At 42.8% G+C, this 23,970-nt stretch overlaps 1 protein-coding gene across 1 annotated transcript; it reads right to left on the bottom strand.

Moving 5' to 3' along the window:
* Positions 1-1,090: 1,090 nt before the first annotated feature.
* LOC111959995 (galactose-3-O-sulfotransferase 2) lies at positions 1,091-19,770 on the bottom strand. The gene is made up of 6 exons (XM_023981833.2): positions 19,358-19,770; positions 17,578-17,697; positions 15,538-15,688; positions 15,274-15,420; positions 8,995-9,115; positions 1,091-8,177 (listed from the first exon to the last, which is right to left on the bottom strand). The coding sequence occupies exons 1-6, from the start codon at positions 19,378-19,380 to the stop codon at positions 7,237-7,239; spliced, it is 1,503 nt and encodes a 500-aa protein (XP_023837601.1). The 5' UTR covers positions 19,381-19,770; the 3' UTR covers positions 1,091-7,236.
* Positions 19,771-23,970: the final 4,200 nt, after the last annotated feature.

Genomic DNA, 23,970 nt, shown 5'->3' with positions numbered 1-23,970 from the left:
CCCATTGTAAACTTGATGTGATCAATTGCAGCAATGCTAGAGATTTGCACTTTCTATTTAAATCTTAAATAGATAAGCCACTCAAAACCACACAAGGATCACAGGCAGAAGCTTTGTAAAACCAATGAATGAATGCATGCAGATATACTGTATATCGAGGTTCCAAACCAAGTATAAACATCTTCAAGTCACAGGGAGATAATGACATGTTAAATATAGTTTTCTGAAGTATAACCTACAATGTCTGCAAAAAAGTATGCTCTGAAGTACGGTAGAATAGTCCCAATTTGAATGAGAATAAAAGTCCTATCAAACCAGTACACTATGGTTGTTTGTTAATGTTAGGCCTATCAAACCAGTACACTATGGTTGTTTGTTAATGTTAGGCCTATCAAACCAGTACATTATGGTTGTTTGTTAATGTTGGGCCTATCAAACCAGTACATTATGGTTGTTTGTTCATGTTAAGCCTATCAAACCAGTACATTATGGTTGTTTGTTAATGTTGGCCTATCAAACCAGTACATTATGGTTGTTTGTTCATGTAAGCCTATCAAACCAGTACATTATGGTTGTTTGTTAATGTTAGGCCAATCAAACCAGTACACTATGGTTGTTTGTTAATGTTAAGCCTATCAAACCAGTACATTATGGTTGTTTGTTAATGTTAGGCCTATCAAACCAGTACACTATGGTTGTTTGTTAATGTTAGGCCTATCAAACCAGTATATTATGGTTGTTTGTTAATGTTAAGCCTATCAAACCAGTACATTATGGTTGTTTGTTAATGTTAGGCCTATCAAACCAAGTACATTATGGTTGTTTGTTAATGTTAAGCCTATCAAACCAGTACACTATGGTTGTTTGTTAATGTTAGGCCAATCAAAGAAAGTTTATATTCCCTCAATTTACCCTAGTTACTATTTCCTTGTTTTTCCCATACAAATTAATTAAATCATAATGATATCCATTCAATTTATAATACTATTTGGTGGAATGACATTTCGTTGCTTCAACACCTTATTGTTTTTTTTAATGGCAGTGAGAAAACATGTCCCATGATTCCAGGTGAGTATTCTTCAAGTCAACATACATGAGACAAAAACCCTTTATTTCAATAGTGTACAGTACCATTCATTCTCACAGACATACAATATGTAACATGGTTCCCATCATGTGAGAATAGTGTATCAAGTCAATAGTAGAGAGGTCAACAGAAAAGTATAATTATCACAGTACCACCCTTCTTGAAAAAAAKCCACATGAATTTCACATATAATGTTCCAAAACCACATGAATGTTCCAAAAACGCACGTTTTCACATGATCGTATGAGACGTTAATGTGATAACACGTGACAACATGTGAAGACATGTGAAATGTTCCACATGGGAAATCATGTGGTTTTTCTGTACGGGCATAGCAATCTGCACAAAGATGCCTTGAAAGTAGCCTGTGAGACTCTCAACCTCTGGTTAAACATCAGCCTTGGGGGCAGAGTGGTTAAACATCAGCCTTGGGGGCAGAGTGGTTAAACATCAGCCTTGGGGGCAGAGTGGTTAAACATCAGCCTTGGGGGGCAGAGGTCGATAAACATCAGCCTTGGGGGCAGAGTGGTTAAACATCAGCCTTGGGGGCAGAGTGGTTAAACATCAGCCTTGGGGGCAGAGTGGTTAAACATCAGCCTTGGGGACGGAGTTGCCTTACAGGCTGCTTTCAAGAAGTGTAAATCCCATCACTTTAAAAATTAACAAGTTTGGAGGAACAAAATGACAATTTCTTACAGTATTGTCAGTGGATACATTTGCCTATATCACTCACTGCTTTGTGTGTGTGGTTGTATTCTTGCCATTGCTTTAATGAATAAATAATTCATAAATGTGGTCACTTGGGTCACGTACTGTACATTTTGTGTGTTTTTGTATATTGATAATATTATAATAATTATGTCTCAAAGAAATGGGATAATTAACATAATTAAATTGTGTATCAATGTGTGTATGTTTCCATTAGCTCTTAAATGTAAAAATAAAACAACAAAAAAAGAGTGCACTCCAGTCAAATTTACCTTAAAATAATACATAACATATATACCAGAGATTTTAAAAAGTAATGATAAATACAGAAACGGTCATTTTTAAAGCCCTGTTCCCAAAATGTACAGTTTAAGGCAAAAAAATAACTTTTATTAGCATTTGTATTTTTGTCATTCAACATTTTATTTTTCTCTTAATAAAACCACCAAAAACCACCATCTCCGAGTCTCGGTCAAGACGATCAAAAACTACAAACATGGAGACAGTGAAACAGTGAAACTAAAAGCCCACCATAACCGTAGTTCATAACATAGACACAATGAAAGACATAGCACTGATGTAACCAACAAATTCTATTTTTAGTTTTAAGTCTAACCATTGTACTAAATTAAAAAATATATTTCAGTTGTGGATGAATCAACTGTATTTCTGTAGAGTTAACTACCTGAACTCAACAAAAAACYTCAGTTACCCAAAGGAGTGTAGTGTACTGAGATGAAATAAAATGATAAAACGTCACGCCTCCTTCCTTAAAAGGTGAATTTAACAGTTGTAAAACTGCAGTAGGCTAATGTGTCAATGTGATTGTGTAATAAATGTTCCAGGTTTTATGGACAATATATTCCTTGACTGTTTGTCAAACACACTAACTGACGCCACTTTCACAATGGTAATACCAAGTCAGTTTTTTTTCAATCCGTTTGGTGCAATTTTCACAAGTCTGTGGTATATTTTCACAACTAAGCAGAGAAATCTAAACAGATCATCAAAATGGCTCATATTTCAAAACTCTAAACACATTTTCCATCGACTGAGCACCAAACAAATTCAGTGTCACTTTCACTTTCAAATTCAGTGTTCACTGCACCGAATCACTCTTTCAATTCGGATGTGTATTCAATATAAGTATCTGCTTTTCAAAACGCAATATTCACTTTTGATATGATCTTGCAAACAATACAATGAACTATTACTTAATCAAACTGCTCACTACTGAACCAACATGATGTAGTGCCTAGCTAACGTGTATAACTTGATAACTGCTGAACACTGTCAATTTCAAATCATGTATGGATGTGGCTGTAAATACTACATCCTCATTCTCCATCAGCCAGTGTGCTTCAATAGGACAAAGAGGAAAGACTCCCTATGTGCCACCATTATAGCGTAGTGTACAATGCACTGCTGAAATACCTGGGATTATACAGTATATAACAATACATTCCAGCCAGTATCTGAATTTCATTGATACATTAAGCTGATCAATGTCAAGCAGAGACAGGTGATACTGTGTCAGTTGACAAGTCACGCAGAAAAGGTGATATTGTACAATTTTCCATGGGGCAGAAATGGCATACAACACCGTGGCAACGTTTTTACCGTAGCCGGCGGCTTTAAAATACCACTATATCTGATTATTTGACCTATGTACTGTAGTACTGTATGTACTGTATAAGGATAATGCTACTAAAATGGTGCATGTCAAGTTAGTCAAATTCTGTATGGAAAATTATATTTACAATCTACTATCCTTTCTAACCAGCACGTCAAAAATAACAGTTTTTACAATGTGCATCTTGTATTCTTTGCTATTGGATTGAATGTTAGTTAAAATTACTAAATGGTGAGCCTATCATTATCTGATGTATTGGTGACTAAAGTAAATGTTGTATTTTATGGAAAACTTTGATTTGGCATGAAAGACCCAGGGGTGAAAGATGTGTGCAACCTCAATGAATGCACAATCAAAGGTTCTGAACATAAGACAGGAGGCATTACACGTGTTATCAGTTTAGAGTTTTGTAGATAGAGCTTAGAATATATACCACTTTACATCTGAAAAATGTGCCAAAGTGATAAAAAAAACAACTAAATAGATTACACTGCACCTGGAGTGGTGAATGGAAAGGGAAACGATAGCTGTGTGTGTGTGTGTGTGTGTGTGTGTGTGTGTGTGTGTCCCTGTTATCTAAAGAAGCTTCAGGTAAATTCTGTTCAAAGATGTTGTGTCACACCAGCAATTATGTAATGTAGATTGTGTTCAAAGATGTTGTGTCACACCAGCAGTTGTCATGTAGATTGCTTAATAAAAATGAACTGACTTGGTCACAGATTCTCTCCAAAAATCACAGCTTGTTCTGCCAAAGACATTAATACCTGTGTGTATCTTACACTAGTAAGATCGTCAACCAATAATAACATCCTGGTACTCAGTGGCCTCAGTGGTATTGCTATAGCCTGGTCTAAGATCAGGATAGGAGTTGGTTAATACAGCACAACTAGATCTGGGACCAGGCTATAGCATTACACCTCCACACCACCAGATGGCGTGCCTTTATATATGCACCCCATGGTCACCTGACACCAATTGCGCTAGCTGGCTGGGCCACATGGACATGTGAGAATGCATTTCAATGAGCTTCCATGATTCACTTACGCTGTCAAGCATGACAGAGTACAGTGTGTGTGTGTGTGTTAAAATGTATATACTATGTAAGATATGATCTACATACGTGTTCTTGTATGTAAGGTATGCATGAGACGTACTCAGGCTTCACATGTGAATATCTATGTGAGGGGGTGGAATCATAGCTCGCATTGAAACCTACCATTGAGCCAGGGAAATACTGGGTATACTATATTACATACACTGTACATACAGTATGAAAAGACACACTAAAAAAGGTTCATAGTCAAGACTTGCTATCCATTCAACCACAGTGCTTCAGTTCAGATACAGTACATGTCGGTCCCTATCAAAGTACCATGTGTTAACATTAAAGGCCCAGTGCAGTCAAAATTCTGTTATCTAATTGATACCGCTGATGAAACTAACACTGTAGAAGTTTTTTACATTGTTATTATCAGTGTTATTTCCTGATAGTTGCTGGTCGAAAAATAAATATCTACACAGGACCTTCTAATCAGCAGGCTTGCATGGGCTGGAGTTACGGCTTTCCATGGTGACATCACCATGCGATAAATTGTTTAATAGATAACAATAACAAAGAGTTAAAATCCTCTCTGCCAATAACAGCTAGTTCAGTCCACCCCCCCCCCAGACATTCCTAGCAAAATTCTAGCTTGAGAATTTTTTCATCAAGAAACTATTTTTGCCCTTTTTAATAGAAGTCTATTACTTATTGGTTGCCAGAAATGATTTGACATTGAGATAAAAACGGCTGCATTGGGCCTTTAAGATGTTTTCCATCTATCTCTCTAGAAGACATCACAGTAAGGCCTATTGTGAGATTCACTGCTCTTCAATGCTGGCTTTGTATCAGTGGAGGCTGGTGTCACTTTAAATTATAGGCCAGGCTCATTGTAATGGCATGAATAGAATGCTATCAAACACATGGAAACCATGTGATTGTTGCCGTTCCTTTCATTGCATTCCAGCCATTATGAGCTGTCCTCCTCACACCAGCCTCCGCTGCTTCATATGGACTACATTTTCTACGCCAGGCACACTGTGTTCAGAGGGATGGATTCCATTCCGATCCTCAGTCAGAACATGCAATTCACATCATCCCTATCCCAGCATTTACAGTAGCTATGGCTGGCTGCCTGTTTGCTGTTTTAACATTAGCATTCAAGAAAAAGGTTAAAAGTTATTTTTCTAAAAACGAAAAAAATGCTGACAATTTGATCGTGCAAGAGAAGTTGGACCTCCGAATCTCAAGCAGAGAAGCAAACTTTTTGAACAACAGTTGGCCCACTGAATGCAATGCAATTCCATTTCACGTCCACAGTGTTCATAAAGTCCAGAGAGCGAACTATACTGTGACATTCAGGGGAGCCTCTACTAGGATTTATTTTATTTTATTGGCCTAATAGTAAAGATATAATTATCATTTATCTGTAAAAATGTATTACATTTTAATGTGGCATGAACACAACCAGTCATGAAGTTGTCATCTGATTGTCAAACATATCACTTAAAAAAGTAGGCTACCTGCGGCTGCGCACGTTCCTCCACTCCAAAATAATTCCAGCATCCAAACAGTGCACTGTGCACGCGCCATTTAATGAATAGAAAGAGACATCTGTTACAGACACCATCAGTGTAATGACATTTGGTGATTGTCATTAGGTCTTCTACAGTGGGTGTATTCTTGGATGCCAAGGGAAGCCATGTTTCCCCAAAAATGTGAACAATAAAAAAAAATACAAAAATAAGTTTAGTAATTTTCCCTCAATTCGCAAAGGAAACACTTGAGTAAATGAGGGATACAAAGTATATTGAAAGCAGGTGGTTCCACACAGGTGTGGTTCCTAAGTTAATTTAGCAATTAACATCCCATCATGCTTAGGGTCATGTATAAAAATGACCAGTTGCCCATTATTTTGGCTACCATGACTAGAAGAGATCTCAGTGATTTTGAAAAAGGGGTCTCAAATGAGCATAGGGGGTTTAAAGGGTGTGTGTGTGTCAGTCTCCAGAACTCAACCCAATTGAACAATTATGGGAGATTCTGGAGTGGTGCCTGAGACAGCATTTTCCACCGCCATCAACAAAACACCAAATTATGGAATTTGTCATGAAAGAATGGTGTCACATCGCTCCAATAGAGTTCCAGACACTTAGAGTTCCAGAATCTATGCCACGGCGGCATGCGCATTGAAGCTGTTCTGGCTCAACGCCCTATTAAGACACTTGATGTTGGTGTTTCCGTTATTTTGGCAGTTACTTGTATCTCACCAGAGAAAGGATCAGAGCGTGCGAAACGCCACCCCTCTGTCATACTTGTTTGGTCCCGACAGCATCAGATATATGGGCAACACATACTGAGTGGTAAGATTGATGCGTCTTGCTGTCGGTGCGTGTCTAGGTCAAATTATCAATACCCCTCCCCCCAAAAAAACATTTTGGGAATTTGATTACCTTTAGAGGAGCTCATGTGTCATTCAGGGAAGCTTAGCTTCCCCATAATTCGCACCCTTACATAGTCAATATGAACATAAGGGAGTCATAACCAGTCATGACCGTTCATAAAAGGAGTCATAAGATGTGCCAGAAAAACGGGAATGTACAATAAAGTGGAGGTACAGCAGGGTTGGAGGGAGAATGGGTCTTTCGGAGTACTTCAGTAGTACTTGAGTAATAGAAATACTCAACAAGTGCTTGAGTACGAGTACACAGGCTCATGCGGGGTTTAGTCTTATCCACTCCCCACCTGGAATTAATTCTGGATGGAAAACTATCTTATGTTCCTTTTCCCCCTTCTTCCACCTCTATCTCGCGCCAATGTTTGGTTATTATTATTACTACGAGATAACCGACTCCCGTCCCAGTCCCTCTCCTCCTCCCCCATCCTCCTTCCTCCCTCCACTCCCAGCTCTCCTGTCCTGAGTTGGAAGGAGGGGCCTTTCCTCACGTAGGCTCCCCCAGCAGGGATAGCTGGGGGCGGAGCTTGGGCAGGCTGGGGAGCTGCCCTGGGGAACTGCCTGGCATCCAGCAGATCTTTATACTGGATCTCCGGCCTGATCATCCTCAGACAGGCCTGACGGGTAGCGTTGTCCAGCCCAGGCTGGAGCTCATATCCTAGGATCTTCACCAAGCCGCTCTGGAAGGGCCTGATGTTCCTGTCTCGGATGCGGCTTGCCTCTACCGGCTTCCCGCCTTCCCTCAGGCAAGCCTTAGCCAGCAACTCCCGGCGGGTCCGGAGTAGAACGACCTCTTGGTCCATTCTGGCTCTCCCAAAGCGATCCACTTCGTCCCAGAAGTAGCGGTTGAACGCCTGATAGAGGTGCCAGTCCAGGGCGTTCCACTCCCGGAGCTTCTGGCGTTGGTTGTCTGTGAGAGCCTTGGCGGGGGGCTGAGCAGCGGCCGCTTTATCCACCCAGGAGCTGCTTCCACTGGACTTTTGCTGCCGGGCGTTCAGGCTAAAGGAGACGACAGCGTCCAGAGGCCAACAGAGGGCGTGGCGGAGCAGTACCATGGATTCGTCGAAGTGCTCCGAGACCAGGATGAGTTTGAAGGCACGTCGGATGGCCACTTCACCTCGTTGCGCCAGTGCGGTGGAGAAGTTGGCGTTGTGGTCCAGGCCGAAGTCGAACCACAGCAGGTTGCGAGCGTAGTGGTTGTTATGGAGACGGGGGTCGTAGTACTTCCAGGGGTTGTCTGCGAAGTCTCCCAGGCCTGTCAGATTAAGATTAGATTAAGATTAGAAAACCTAAAATGTCCTCAATGAGGCTATTCATTTGATAGCATCCAGACTCTATATGCATTGGTGATGGGGGGGGTCTATACATTTACATATCTCAATGTTATTTTGGACGATATTATATCGATACTAGCATTGGGATCAATTCCAGTCAATTCAGGAAGTACACTGAAATTCCAATTTAAAATCTCTTAAATGCTTTTCAATGAGGAAAATGTGGAATTTGAATTTGGTTAACATTCTGAATTGACTGGAATTGAAATAGAATTGACCCAGACCCTGACTGACTCCAAGTATGGATTTGTTAACTAGGTAGTTTAAAATATTGTTGTATGCTGTTGTTTAATTTTACATTTTTGTACTTTTTACCCCTTTTTCTTCCCCAATTTCGTGACATCCAATTAGCAGTCTTGTCCAATCGCTGCAACTCCAATACGGACTCGGGAAAGGCGAAGGTCAAGAGCCATGCATCCTCCGAAAAAAGACCCTGCCAAGCCGCACTGCTTCTTGACACACTGCTCGCTTAACCCGGAAGCCAGCCGTACCGGCGGAAACACCGAAGTCAGCGTGCATGCGCCTGGCTCGCCACAAGGAGTTTCTAGAGTGCGATGAGACAACGACATCCCGGATGGCCAAACCCTCCCCTAACCCGGACGACGCTGGGCCAATTGTGCACCGCCTCATGCGTCTCCCGGTCGCAGACGGCTGCGACACAGCCTGGGATCGAACCTGGGTCTTTAGTGACACCGCTGCGCCACTCCGAAGGCCTATGGACTATGATTTGATATGTACCTTTGGCTTTCCTGAAGGCAGGGGCAACGGATTTGTAGTAGGCGTAGGACGACTCGGTGAGCGCTACAGGGTCACGAAGGATGGAGAAATAGAAGGTGTCGGCTGGCATCACCTTCCCTACCTGTAGTAGACCGCAAAAGAAGAGAGGTTAGAGGGGTCAAAGGTCATGGAGAAAGAAAATGAGTGACGGATGCCATCGTCAAACTGTTAGATAGGATGTTATTTTAATGAAATCATGACATTTTTCTTGACACCCAAAAGTACTCGTTACATTTTGAATGCTTAGCAGGACAGTGTTACGTTCCCCAGTTACTGTGTTGTATTTGAGTGTGTGTGTTTCAGGAGATGGCTTCCAGCCATCTCCTGAAACACACACACTCAAATACAACACAGAAACTGGGGAACGTAACACGCCCACCACAAAAATTGCAAACATACAGTTTGTAATAACAAAACCCAACGCTTCCCCAGTAGTAAACCCGTGATAGAGCGTCAGTAACCACATTCGCCGAGCCCTTCACATAGGCTAGCTGTACAGTATATCTGGTAAGAACTTGTTACCTGACCTGGTTTTCGGCAATGGACCTACACAATCAATTATCACTCTTTCAAACGGTTCCCCCACCACAGGAATCGGGCAGAGCGGTGCTCTAGGAACTGTTTGATTCGCTTTCCCAGTGAGTTGACATATGTGACATGTTTTACAAAATTGGACCACATCAGACTTCAAACCTGGCCAGAAAAAATGACGAAGGACCCGGTTATAAGTCTTTGTGATCCCCAAATGTCCAGACAACGCCTGGTCATGGGCGAGTGACAGCACCTGCTGTCGGAACGGTGTAGGAACAACCACTTGACACACTTCACTCCAGTCATTAACGGTGTCATGAGCTGCCCATTTCCGCATCAAAACTCCTGCTTCCATAAAGTAGGCAGTCTCTCTAGTTTTAGCTTCCTCAACGGAAATTACCGAAGCAAAACACTTGCGAAGACTGGTGTCTCCTTTTTGACATTCAATCACCTTCTCAGGGGTGACAGACAAAAGAATGTCATGTAATTGGGGTGTGATTTTGCAGTCCCCTGCCATAGTTTTTACAGGAGTAAAAACTGTTGGCCTTGCAGAAGGAATACTCAGTGCATTGTCTTCTACTTCAACATTCTCAAAAATGGAACTAGCCAAATCCACCACATCTCCAAGCTTGCGAGATTGTGCCCTCGTTAACACACAAGCAGGAAAAACATGMGGAAATGCTTGAACCAATTTCTCATCTGCAATTCTGATTTCTGGGATTTCTACTACCTCTAACACAGGAGTAACGTTACCACCAGCAATATCATTCCCTAGTAGKAATGTGACTCRTTTTACTGGCAGTGTAGACACTACACCAACACGGAAACGTCCTGATACCAAGRCTGACACTAAGTGGACCCAGTGTAATGGTACAGGTACTGTTTTTGTCTCTATCCCRTGTAATATGACATGCGAGCCACAATATGTTTCAGGAGACCAGGGTAAAGCATCAGTAATGATTACTGACTGCGCCGCCCCGGTGTCTCGTAAGATTTTAATGGGCTTTTGATCAGCTTGTTCTCCAGTTAAGGAAACACAACCGATAGAGATAAACGGAGCATAGACAGGATCCGGTTTCTCAAATGCTGAATCAATACCTCGGACCAACGGACGAGCCAAAGACTTGACTAAACCCAAACTTTTCCTTTTTGGGGACGGTGACTGGGACTGTTTCGGTTTATTTTTCAAAACTGGGCAGTCCGCAATCACGTGACCCTTTTATGACAGTAAAAACATTCACGGATTTCATGAAAAGGCTTGTCAGAGGAAAAGCGACCTGAACGAGGCACTGATGACGTAATCAGTCTACCTTCAAAACGAGGTGCACCAAAGACAGTCTTGTGTGTCAAAGCATACTCATCTGCCAACACTGCTGCCTGGGCCAATGTCACCACTTTCTGTTCATTTAAATGAACTACAATTCTATCAGGGAGGTTGCTTTTAAAATCCTCCAACAGCATCAACTCCCGAATATCAGCAAAGGTGTTAGCTTTGCTGGCTGAACACCATCGATTAAACAGAGACTCTTTGTCCCTTGCAAACTCAACAAAAGTACGGTGAGAGGGTTTCTTGTGGTTCCTGAAGCGCTGTCTGTAAGCTTCAGGCACCAACTCATAAGCCCGCAACACGGTAGTTTTAACTGTTTCGTAATGTAAACTGTCTTCCAGCGAGAGAGCAGCTACTACTTCCTGGGCTTTCCCAGACAATTTACATTGCAACAGGAGCGGCCAAACCTCAAGTGGCCAATGTAGCGCAGAGGCCACACGCTCAAACGCAGAGAAATAGGCATCAACTTCCGACTCTCTAAATGGTGGGACTAAAGCTATATTTTTACTCACATCGAAGTGGGCTTGATTATGAGCAGCTTTTGGAGTCGCACTGGAGCCAGCATTTAGCTCCAGTTGTCGGATCCTTACCTCCTTGTCGGCTTCTATTTTCCTAATTTCAAGATCAAAATGCATTTGTCTCTCCTTATCTTGTTGCTCCATTTCTAACCGGGCCAGCCTCACCTTCAGCCTAGCGGTCCCGTCTGAACGACCTGAAGCAGAAGATAAAGGATCATATCGAGGCAATGCAAAGGGGGTACGAGCAACCCCTTCCTCTGCCCTGTCCTCCGACTTGGCATCGGAAAGTCTACCCGTCTCCTCTCCTTGCAATGAGAGAATTCTTTCTCTTGTTAATCCATCCCTGACTAGCACCAAAAGCTCAGCCTTCAGGGCTTTCTCAGGGATAATGAATCCATAATGGTCAGCTATAGCTAAAAGGTCTACCTTTCGAAACCTCAACAAACAATCAATAGAGGGTGCTTCAATGCATATTTTCATTTTCAATTAAAATATTCAAATTCACACACTTATCAAGAGAATACGTGGTCATCCCTACTGCCTCTGATCTGGCGGACTCACTAAACACAAATGCATCATTTGCAAATTATGTCTGAGTGTTGGAGTGTGCCCCTGGCCATCCGTACATTTTCAAAACAAGAAAATGGTGACGTCTGCTTTGCTTAATATAAGGAATTTGAAATTATTTTAACTTTCTGAAGTATATTTAATCAATTACATTTACTTTTGATACCTAGGTATATTTAGAAGCAAATACTTTTACTCGAGTAGTATTTTACTGGGTAACTCTTTTACTTGAGTAACTTTCTATTAAGGTACAGTTGAAGTCGGAAGTTTACATACACTTAGGTTGGAGTCAAAAACGTAATTTTTCAACCACTTCACAAATTTCTTGTTAATGTAACCGATGTGAAATGGCTAGCTAGTTAGCGGTGGTGCGCGCTAATAGCGTTTCAATCGGTGACGTCACTCGCTCTGAGACCTGAAGTAGTTGTTCCCCTTGCTCTGCAAGGGCCGCGGCTTTTGTGGCGCGATGGGTAACGATGCTTCGTGGGTGGCAGTTGTTGATGTGTGCAGAGGGTCCCTGGTTTGAGCCCGGGTCGGGGCGAGGGGACGGACGAAAGCTATACTGTTACATTAACAAACTATAGTTTTGGCAAGTTGGTTGGGACATCTACTTTGTGCATGACACAAGTAATTTTTCCAATAATTGTTTACAGATTATTTCACTGTATCACAATTCCAGTGGGTCAGAAGTTTACATACACTAAGTTGACTGTGCCTTTAAACAGCTTGGAATATTCCAGAAAATTATGTCCTGGCTTTAGAAGCTTCTGATAGGCTAATTGACATCATTTGACATCATTTGAGTCAATTGGAGGTGTACCTGTGGATATATTTCAAGACCTACCTTCAAACTCAGTGCCTCTTTGCTTGACATAATGGGAAAATCAAAAGAAATCAGCCAAAACCTCAGAAAAAAATTGTAGACCTGGGCTAGGTCTACATAAGGGTGCTAATTTTTTTAAATTCACAAAAGCTCTGACGAAGGCCGTGAGGCCGATACGTAAAGCTTATTAAAGATCAGTGATACTATCAAGAGCAGTGTGTTGTTTCCTTTTTCATTCAAATGTCTGAAGGTACCACGTTCATCTATTCAAACAATAGTACGCAAGTATAAACACCATGGGACCATGCAGCCGTAATACAGCTCAGGAAGGAGACGCGATGAATGTACTTTGGTGCGAAAAGTGCAAATCGATCCCAGAAAAACAGCAAAGGACCTTGTGAAGATGCTGTAGGAAACAGGTGCAAAAGCATCTATATCCACAGTAAAACGAGTCCTATATCAACATAACCTGAAAGGCCGCCTAGCAAGGAAGAAGCCACTGCTCCAAAACCGCCATAAAAAAAGCCAGACTATGGTTTGAAACTGCACAAAGATCGTACTTTCTGGAGAAATGTCCTCTGGTCTGATGAAACAAAAATAGAACTGTTTGGCCATAATGACCATCGTTATGTTTGGAGGAAAAGGGGGGATGCTCACAAGCGGGTGGCAGCATCATGTTGTGGGGGTGCTTTGCTGCAGGAGGGACTGGTGCACTTCAAAATAGATGGCATTATGAGGCAGGAAAATTATTATCAGTCTGGATGTTAAAGCTTGGTTGCAAATGGGTCTTCCAAATGGACAATGACCCCAAGCATACTTCCAAAGTTGTGGCAAAATGGCTTAAGGACAACAAAGTCAAGGTATTGGAGTGGCCATCACAAAGCCCTGACCTCAACCCTATAGAAAATGTGTGGGCAGAACTGAAAAAGCGTGTGCGAGCAAGGAGGCCTACAAACCTGACTCAGTTACACCAGCTCTGTCAGGAAGAATGGGCCAACATTCATCCAACTTATTGTGGGAAGCTTGTGGAAGGCTACCCGAAACGATTGACCCAAGTTAAACAATTTAAAGGCAATGCTACCAAATACTAATTGAATGTATGTAAACTTCTGACCCACTGGGAATGTGATGAAAGAAATAAAAGCTGAAATAAATTATTCTCTGTACTATTATTCTGACATTTCACATTCATAAAATAAAGTGGTGATCCTAACTGACCTAAGACAGGGAATTTTTACAACGATTAAATGTCAGGAATTGTGAAAAACTGAGTTTAAATATATTTGGCTAAGGTGTATGTAAACTTCCAAATTCAACTGTACCTATACTTTTACTCAAGTAGTATTTTACTGGGTGACTTTCACTTGAGGAGCTTTCTATTAAGGTATCTATACTTTTCCTCCAGTATGACATTTGGGTACTTTTTCCACCACTGCAGATGACACAGAATGTCAGCATGCACTGTCATCTCAAACTGACAAACCCGTTTTAGCTCTGATTTGTCCTGTTATCAAAAGTAATATACACACACCCACACACAGTATCGCTCCTTCTTTAGTTACAATACGTGGCTAACTCCTGTTGAAACATTCACCTACAGTACATACAACTTAAACATTCAGTCCTTTCTTTTCCAGCAGTGACATGAGTAGTTAACGAAACACCAGGGAGCTGACAGACCTACAAAAGATATCATCAGCTCCATGCAAATTACAATCTGTGTTTTGCTAACATACGACAATACCAAAACATTTGATTTTACTTTATTTCATTTCCTCAAGAAATAAAATTCCAACATGTATTTCTAGAATAAAAAAATAAAAACTTCAAGTAAAATGTGGAAAATGTTCTACTTTTATAATTTTGGGGCGTAATCTGGGGCGTATTCATTGCGGAAACCGTTTAAGAACCAAATGGAAGGGCAAAACAAGAGTTTCCATTGGACAAATTCAGGTAGGTCCCTCCCTGTTTTGTTCTGCATCGCAGCGCTAGCTGTGCCACCAGAGACTCTGGGTTCGCGCCCAGGCTCTGTCGCAGCCGGCCGCGACCGGGAGGTCCGTGGGGCGACGCACAATTGGCCTAGCGTCGTCCGGGTTAGGGAGGGTTTGGCCGGTAGGGATATCCTTGTCTCATCGCGCACCAGCGACTCCTGTGGTGGGCCGGGCGCAGTGCACGCTAACCAAGGGAGCCAGGTGCTCGCTGTTTCCTCCGACACATTGGTGCGGCTGGTTTCCGGGTTGGAGGCGCGCTGTGTTAAGAAGCAGTGCGGCTTGGTTGGGTTGTGTTTCGGAGGACGCATGGCTTTCGACCTTCGTCTCTCCCGAGCCCGTACGGGAGTTGTAGCGATGAGACAAGATAGTAATTACTAACAATTGGACACCACGAAATTGGGGAGAAAAGATGGTAAAATAAAAAATAAAAAAAACGTTTTGCAACAGAATTGACGTAATGAATACGCCCCTGAAGTAACGTACCTCTGGTTTGTTGAAGCGCATGTGGTTTCCCATGATGCTGAATTCTGCCACACGGGGCCCTCTGTAACCTTTGACCCTGTGGGCGTTGAAAGGGAGGGGGTAGTCGAACTGATACCCCAGAGGCAGGGCGAAGCGCAGGTCCTTCTCCTAGAAGAAGAAGAATCCAATTGCCAGATTATTATGAGGTTTACAGTATTTTTGCACAGCTTTGTGCTCTTTTGAAACACAGAAATGTTTCCCTGAATGTGGAGATGGAGTCTGTACCTCTCCGTATCGGTAGAGAATGTTGAGGACGGTGCTGCTGGCTGTCTTGTGGGTTTTCAAGAACATGACGTGGCTGCGGGGCCGACAGGAGCCCAGAGACGGGCCCTGGCCATCGGACGAGAACAACCACCGCAACCTATCCTGCTGGAGGCTATTGGGAGACAGGGACAGAGAGAGCGAGAGGGACAGAGAGAGCGAGAGGGACAGAGAGAGCGAGAGGGACAGAGAGAGCGAGAGGGACAGAGAGAGCGAGAGGGAAGAGAGAGCGAGAGGGACAGAGAGAGCGAGAGGGACAGAGAGAGCGAGAGGGACAGAGAGAGCGAGAGGGACAGAGAGAGCGAGAGGGACAGAGAGAGCGTGACAGTCATTTGAATATCAATAAAACAGGTTAGATTGTAATAATTTAGCAGACACTTTTATCCATATAACAGTTGGACCACTGAAAGAGAGCAGGGACGCTAGTTCTCCTCAGAAGGCTGAAGGATTTAGCCAAAACCCCTAGGTAAAACTGCCAGATGTGGAGAGAAAGACAGAAAGGGAGAAAGAGAGAAGAATGAAAGAGAGAGAAAGTTGAGTGAGGAAGAGAGAGAAAGTTATTGAGAGAGTGAGGAAGAGAGAGAGTATGAAAGAATGGGACAGAGAGAGGGAGAAAACCAGCAACAACAACAAAACTAAGCACATGTCTGTCTCTCTAGTGTACAAAACAACAAATTACATTCAAGTGTGTCTATTCGCGGGAGTGTGTGGCTGGGTTAGTGGCCAAAAACTGGCCCAAGGCACTATACCTAAAGCTTTAGGGTGTCCCAACTTCTCAATTTCAAAAATTATTTATTGGCATGACAAAAGAAAAAGGTGTATTGCTGCTTTGGCAATACACAATGTAACCTACCTAACCCAAGGCCCATATAGCTAAAGCTTGTATCCTAATAAGCTATTTTGTAATGTTGTTTTGTGCACAAGTATTTGTTGAAGAGTGTCTTGTATTCCCATATGGGCTGTGAACCAAATGGTGAATGAAATAATATAAAATCAACCACAGTCAATCTATGCAGCCCCAGGCAATACACCTAAGTCTTACCAAGAGCATGCCAGCCTAGAAATCCAGTCCAACCAGTCCTGCTGTCTTCTGTTCTGCCTCGTCTGTCCTGTTATCTGTCTATGCACCCACCATAGGGCTCCCGAGTGGCGCAGCGGTCTAAGGCACTGCATCTCAGTGCTAGAGACGTCACTACAGACCCTGGTTTGATTCCTGGCTGTATCATAACCGGCCATGATTGGGAGTCCCCATAGGGCGGCGCACAATTGGCCCAGCACCGTCCGGTATAGGCCGTCATTGTAAATAAGAATTTGTTCTTAACTGACTTGCCTAGTTACATTTTTTTTTTATTAAAAAAAGAGTGGAGGCTGATGGGAGGAGCTATAGGAGGATGGGCTACCTTTAGGCAGTTATAGAAGAGACAGCTCTATCCTCTTAGTCTTTTCTCATCTATTTTCTATTGAAGAGCAGAATGAAATAGAAACATAACACAGATATAGAGTAATAACAGAAGAAGAAGATGAATGCTCGGCTATGAAAAACCAACTGACATTTACTACTGAGGTGCTGACCTGTTGCACCCTCTACAACCACTGTGATTATTATTATTTGACCCTGCTGGTCATCTATGAACGTTTGAACATCTTGGCCATGTACTGTTATAATCTCCACCCGGCACAGCCAGAAGAGGACTGGCCACCCCTCAGAGCCTGGTTCCTCTCTAGGTTTCTTCCTAGGTTCCTGCCTTTCTAGGGAGTTTTTCCTAGCCACCGTGCTTCTACACCTGCATTGCTTGCTGGGTTTCTGTATAGCACTTTGTGACATTGGCTGATGTGAAAAGGGTTTTATAAATACATTTGATTTGATTGATGATGGTGATGAAGTAGAACAACAACAAAAGCTGCAGTGCGGCCATAGAAGTTGGCAAGACAGCACAAACTGATCTGGAACCGGGTTAGGTGGCCAGGCTAGGTGACCAGGCTAAAAGCTATATGACCTCTGACCTTTTGTTGTAAATGACTCCCAGGAGCTGTCCTGCGAAGGCAATGGCCACGAACACCAGCAGGGCCTTCCAGAGCCACGTGGGCCCCACCCGATAGCACCGCAGCCCAAGACGCATCCTTCTGGACAGAGAGAGAGAAAAATAAATATTATTATTGTTGTTATATTATTATTTAAGGGTCCAGATCCACATGGGCCCAAGCCGCATCCTTCTGGGGATAGAGAGAGACAGAGGCTGGGAGGGAGAGAATTGCCAAGGGTCATCAAACAAATATTATATAAAACACACCAAGCTAATATAAGGGGAGGGGAGAGGGCGAGACAGAATGGACAAATAAATATGGAGAACAGAAAGAGGGAGTGTGAGAGAGATATGGAGAGAGATATGGGGAGAGAGATATGGGGAGAGAGGCGGAGTTGTATGGCTCACCAAACAAATATGACTTGAGGGTTGTGATGACCAGCGAGAAGCACCAGTATCATTCAGCTAGTACAGTACACTCTGAGTCTGATGTTGTTCATACTCAGTGTACTGTACTATAAACAGAGCAGTGAATGACAATTTATCAGCGCTACAACGCTTGTTGTAGGGATTTGTCTACTCGTGGGAGTAGACAAAAAAACATTTAGGGGGGGTGAACTCATTTGGGCTCAATTTACTGTTGCAAGTTAGAACAGTAGACTACACAAGGTGCAATTTCGAAATGGTTTTTTTCTCTTATGTCGGTCACTGAGTCACTCAATTAGCCCATGTCAGCTAACAATTTTTAGATTGGTAAATTAGTCTAGCCGCCAGCTAACTAAGTAATCATGGTCGAAATACCGGCCCCAATTTATTTTCTGTTTAACTCAGATATTAAAACATGCAAACATTTCTCTCCACCCTATGGAAAGGTGTAGAATTGCAGGAAATTTGTTGTAAAACGGCAACACTTTCTCTACGCCCCATGGCAAAATGTGTACAATTGCCCCGAAATTGACTAATGCCCATTCCTGGTTTAGTGGTACTGTGATTAAATCAATGGACTGTGCAAAGCCTCACTGTTCACCACTGGACGTTTTGCATGAAGAACTTAAACAAATGCCAGAACAATAACATGCATTGTACTGTTAGATAGCCTATTACAGTTCTCACCAACTGTCCCACTAATGTTTGTCACAGTGTGTATAACCACCCACACTTCGGTAAGTGCTACAATACACGGATTTATTACTATAATAAAATCATTATAAAGAGGGGGGGGGGGGGGGGATATACTTAAATGTGCCCAGAAGTTCAATCAAGAACAAAGATTTCCGGGCTGAAAGATTAAGCTAACAATTACACAAGAACAGCATAGTGTATATTGAAAATGAATCTTGCTTGATAGCCTACAACATAGCCGAATCATAAACAGTGTCTACCAAAGCACAGATTTGATTTTGTCACACAAGCAAGCATGATGATTCGACTTGCTACAAGCAAGGCAGCCAATGGCGAGGCGAAGTTAGGCTATATTTCGAGACGCCAACATACATTATATAACGCAATGAATGCTCAATGAAGGGTATAAGCAAGACACATTCTCGCACGAACGAAAGGGGGGGCTTTGTTTGGTAAGGCAAAGGCTTCTCTCCTTTCAGGTCATGTCTGCACGGACCACAGCTGCGGTCACTGTATCAATCTCAGCTTCAGTTTCAATCATAATTTCAGAGCCCTATCTATCGTCCTCAACCTCCGTTGTGCTCCCGCCGCCAATGCAAGCGCCCGTTCCCGACCGAAAATAGCCCCGGTGTGCTTACCTCGCTCTCCGTTTGAACACCATGATAGAACTGGGCCCGTGGCGGTGTCCGTGTTGTGGTGCAGTGGTTGGCGGCAGCAGCAGCCACCGTGCATCTCGAAGGCTTGAGCCCTGGCCGTGCCTTGACCGAAAACCACCGACGATAGGCTTCAAAATAATCAAGCCATCGTGAGATATAGTAGAACGGCTATTATTGTCGCCTATATAAAATACCAGAAGTTTTTGCTTTACGACTGTAGTGTACAGTATTGGGCGTACATGCCGCGGCCGCTCTCAAAGTGCTGATTATCAAGCTTAATTCGCTTTGATTTTGCGCCCTTCTTTCCTGGTTGGCTGCTCCTTCATGGCTCCAGGGTAAAACATGTTTGGACGGGGAGAGAGTTTGGTATGCGTTATGTGTGTGTGTGATGAGGGGCGGGGGAGTAACACAGAGAGAGAGCGATTGCTGTGCCCACCACTGTGAGTCGGTTGAGCTCTGACGTCATGGATTTAGCCTTCGGTTAGTTTGCTCGGATGATGCACGACAGAACGAACCGAGGTGCAGAGCAGAGTCCTGAGGGGTATCCTATAGCAACAGGGGCAGACTGGGATCAGACATCGGCTCTGGAATTTCTAACACAATGGCCCATTTTTTCCCTTGAGTCCCTTACACTGGCCATTTTATTCCTTGAATCCCATTAATAGCCCAATAATTATCATTTTGAGCAACAAAATGCCAGGCCCACCCACTGGGAAGCCAGGATCAGCCAATCAGAAGGATTTTTTTGGACCTTCCTTTAAAAAAAATATATTTACAGATGGAAATACTCCTCCGTTTCATGGCTGGTCTCAGACGATCCCGTAAGTGAAGAGGTCCTGGGCTGGCGTGGTTACACGTGGTCTGCTGTTGTGAGGCCGTAAGGTCATACTGCCAAAATCTCTAAAACCACGTTGGAGGCTGCTTATGGTAAAGAAATGAACATGCAATTCTCTGTCAACTGCTCTGGTGGACATTCCTGCAGTCAGTATGCCAATTGCACACTCCCTCAAAACTTAAGACATCTGTGGCATTGTGTTGATTGAGAAAATTGCAAATTTTAGAGTGGCCTTTTTTTCAAATCAAATTGTAGTTGTCACATGCGCCGAATACAACAGATGTAGACCTTACCGTAAAATGCTTTCTTACAAGTCCTTAATTAACTAATAATGCAGTTCAAGAAAGAGTTAATAAAATATTTACTAAATAAACTAAAGTTAAAAAAAATGGAATCAATCAAAAAGTAACACAATACATTTACATAACAATAACGAGGCCATACCGGTACTGAGTCAATGTGCGGCGGTACAGGTTAGTCGAGGTCATTTGCATAGATAATTAACAACGAGTAGTAGCAGGGGTGTCAATGTAAATAGTCCGGGTGGCCATTTCATTAGTTGTTCAGCAGTCTTATGGCTTGGGGGTAGAAGCTGTTAAGGAGCCTTATGTTTCTAGACTTGGCGCTCCGGTACCGCTTACTCCCCGGTAGCAGAGAGAACAGTCTATGACTTGGGTGACTGGAGTCGAGGACAATTTTTGGGGCCTTCCTCTAACACCGCCTACTATATAGGTCCTGGATATCAGGAAGCTTGGCCCCTGTGATATACTGGGCCGTACGCACTACCCTCTGTAGCGCCTCATACCAGGCGGTGATGCAACTGGTCAGGATGCTCTCGATGGTGCAGCTGTATAATTTTGAGGATCTGGGGACCCATGCCAAATATTTTCAGTCTCCTGAGGGGGAAAAGGTGTTGTTGTGCCCTCTTCACAACTGTCTTGGTGTGTTTGGACCATGATAGTTTGTTGGTGATGTGGACACCAAGGAACTTGAAACTCTCTTTATCAAAAATCCACTTATAACGACTCTCAGTCCTCAGACCAAATAACAAATTCTCGATTTGTTTATCTCCTCACCCACTCACACCAAACACATAAGGACAGACAACATATTATTTCTATCTTCCAGGTGTCATTCTGTTATCACCTGTTCCAGAACTGTTCACGCTGGATACAGCTTCTGCTCCCTAACTAAACAATCTATCTTCCAGGTGTCACCTGTTCTTAATACATATAACATACAACAATTACCATACATTCATTGACTTATACATACACAATTTAGGTTCCATTATTTTTATAATTACAAGAGGGAGGTGGTGCTTTTACATACCAGCGAAACACTGAACACCCACTTCTTCTAAATTACAGACTTCGATATAACAGGTGTCTGCTTACCTTATAATTTGGTGATCAGAGAAGGGAGGTTCAGGTTCCGTCCAGTAGTGTTACACTTACTCCTTCCTGGCAAGCTCGACAAATGTTGGTTCCACTTTTCTGGGCTCAGTTATTTACTTAACAAATAAGGAACACTCAAAATGTGCATATATAAAATTAAGATATTTTAATTAGAATACAGCTGTAGACAGAAGTCAAAGATCAAACATCCGACATACAACTGATGTATCTCCTGAGTTCTGCCCTGAACAAAAGACAGCATCTTATATACCCCACACCTTATGGTATGATCTCCTGTCAAACCCTGCATGTGCAGCTAAAAGAACAAGATTATCTTAACACAAGGTTTCTGAGAACCTGTTTTAGTGGCATGCAAATCTGCCCTTGTTTTAGAGAACAGCAGACGCTGTCTCTCTGTCTCGCTATCACCCTCAGTCCCTTTTCTCACCTTCTCTCACAGACGCAGGGCTGCAGGATTTGGCAGAGAGCTAGACACCGACAGAGGCCTCAATATTCAGCTATACAGTGAGCATAAGTACAATGGCACGTAAGCAAACGGTGGCACGTAAGGTCTTTAGATGACCCCCATAATCAATTTTAATCCTTCAGTAGCATTGCCTTTATTGTTTTAACTTGGGTCAAACGTTTCAGGTAGCCTTCTACAAGCTTCCCACAATAAGTTGGATGAATTTTGGCCCATTCCTCCCGACAGAGCTGGTGTAACTGAGTCAGGTTTGTAAGCCTCCTTGCTCGCACACGCTTTTTCAGTTCTGCCCACAAATTTTCTATAGGATTGAGGTCAGCGCTTTGTGATAGCCACTCCAATACCTTGACTTTGTTGTCCTTAAGCTATTTTGCCACAACTTTGGAAGTATGCTTGGTGTCATTGTCCATTTGGAAGACCCATTTGCGACCGAAGTTTTAACTTCCTGATTGAGGTCTTGAGATGTTGCTTCAATATATCCACATACTTTTCCTGCCTCATGAAGCCATCTATTTTGTGAAGTGCACCAGTCCCTCCTGCAGCAAAGCACCCCCACAACATGATGCTGCCACCCCCGTGCTTCACGGTTGGGATGGTGTTCTTCGGCTTGCAAGCGCCCCCTTTTTCCTCCAAACATAATGATGGTCATTATGGCCAAACAGTTCTATTTTTGTTTAATCAGACCAGAGGACATTTCTCCAAAAAGTACGATCTTTGTCCCCATGTGCAGTTGCAAACCGTAGTCTGGCTTTTTCATGGCGTTTTTGGAGCAGTGGCTTCTTCCTTGCTGAGCGGCCTTTCAGGTTATGTTGATATAGGACTCGTTTTACTGTGGATATAGATACTTTTGTACCTGTTTCCTCCAGCGTCTTCACAAGGTCCTTTACTGTAGTTCTGGGATTGATTTGCACTTTTCACACCAACGTACGTTCATCTCTAGGAGACAGAACACATCTCCTTCCTGAACAGTATGATGGCTGCGTGGTCCCATGGTGTTTATACTTGCGTACTATTGTTTGTACAGATGAACGTGGTACCTTCAGGCATTTGGAAATTGCTCCCGAGGATGAACCAGACTTGTGGAGGTCTAGAATTGTTTTTCTTGGCTGATTTCTTGGCTGATTTCTTTTCATTTTCCCATGATGTCAAGCAAAGAGGCACCAAGTTTGAAGGTAGGCCTTGAAATACATCCACAGGTACACCTCCAATTGACTCAAATGATGTCAATTAGCCTATCAGAAGCTTCTAAAGCCATGCCATCATTTTCTGGAATTTTACAAGCTATTTAAAGGCACAGTCAACTTAGTGTATGTAAACTTCTGACCCACTGGAATTGTGATACAGGGAATTATAAGTGAAGTAATCTGTCTGTAAACAATTGTTGGAAAAATTACTTGTGTCATGCACAAAGTAGATGTCCTAACSGACTTGCCAAAACTATAGTTTGTTAACAAGAAATTTGTGGAGTGGTTGAAAAACTAGTTTTAATGATTCCAACCTAAGTGTATGTAAACTTCCCACTTCAACTGTATATACWGTAGATTGTCATTGTGTGGCTGGGTCAGACAGTCAGCTAGCCATTACACTAGCTGGTCTAGTCATTGTGTGGCTGGGTCTGAGTGTATGAGTCTATTATTGATTTGTCACTAATTTGATTACATCAGGTAATCAATAAATGTGCTGGTGAATCGATCAATCACTGACTAGGCTATGTGGCTATCCCCTCTGTGTTGTCCAAATCTTCTGGGCATTCGACAGTTTATGGCCGGGCATTTGGTCAATCAGATGGGTCTAATCTAGTTTAGACTGATCCTATGGCCCATTATTACTAGGTCTATGTGCTGTTGTGGTCCCTGGTGAAGGTCTCAGGCGACTGCCT

This window comes from Salvelinus sp. IW2-2015, linkage group LG37, assembly GCF_002910315.2.
Source record: "Salvelinus sp. IW2-2015 linkage group LG37, ASM291031v2, whole genome shotgun sequence".
NCBI classification, from domain to species: Eukaryota; Metazoa; Chordata; class Actinopteri; order Salmoniformes; family Salmonidae; genus Salvelinus; species Salvelinus sp. IW2-2015.
The sequence above is the reverse complement of the archived record's forward strand: the minus strand, read 5'-3'. Positions and strand labels throughout refer to the sequence as shown.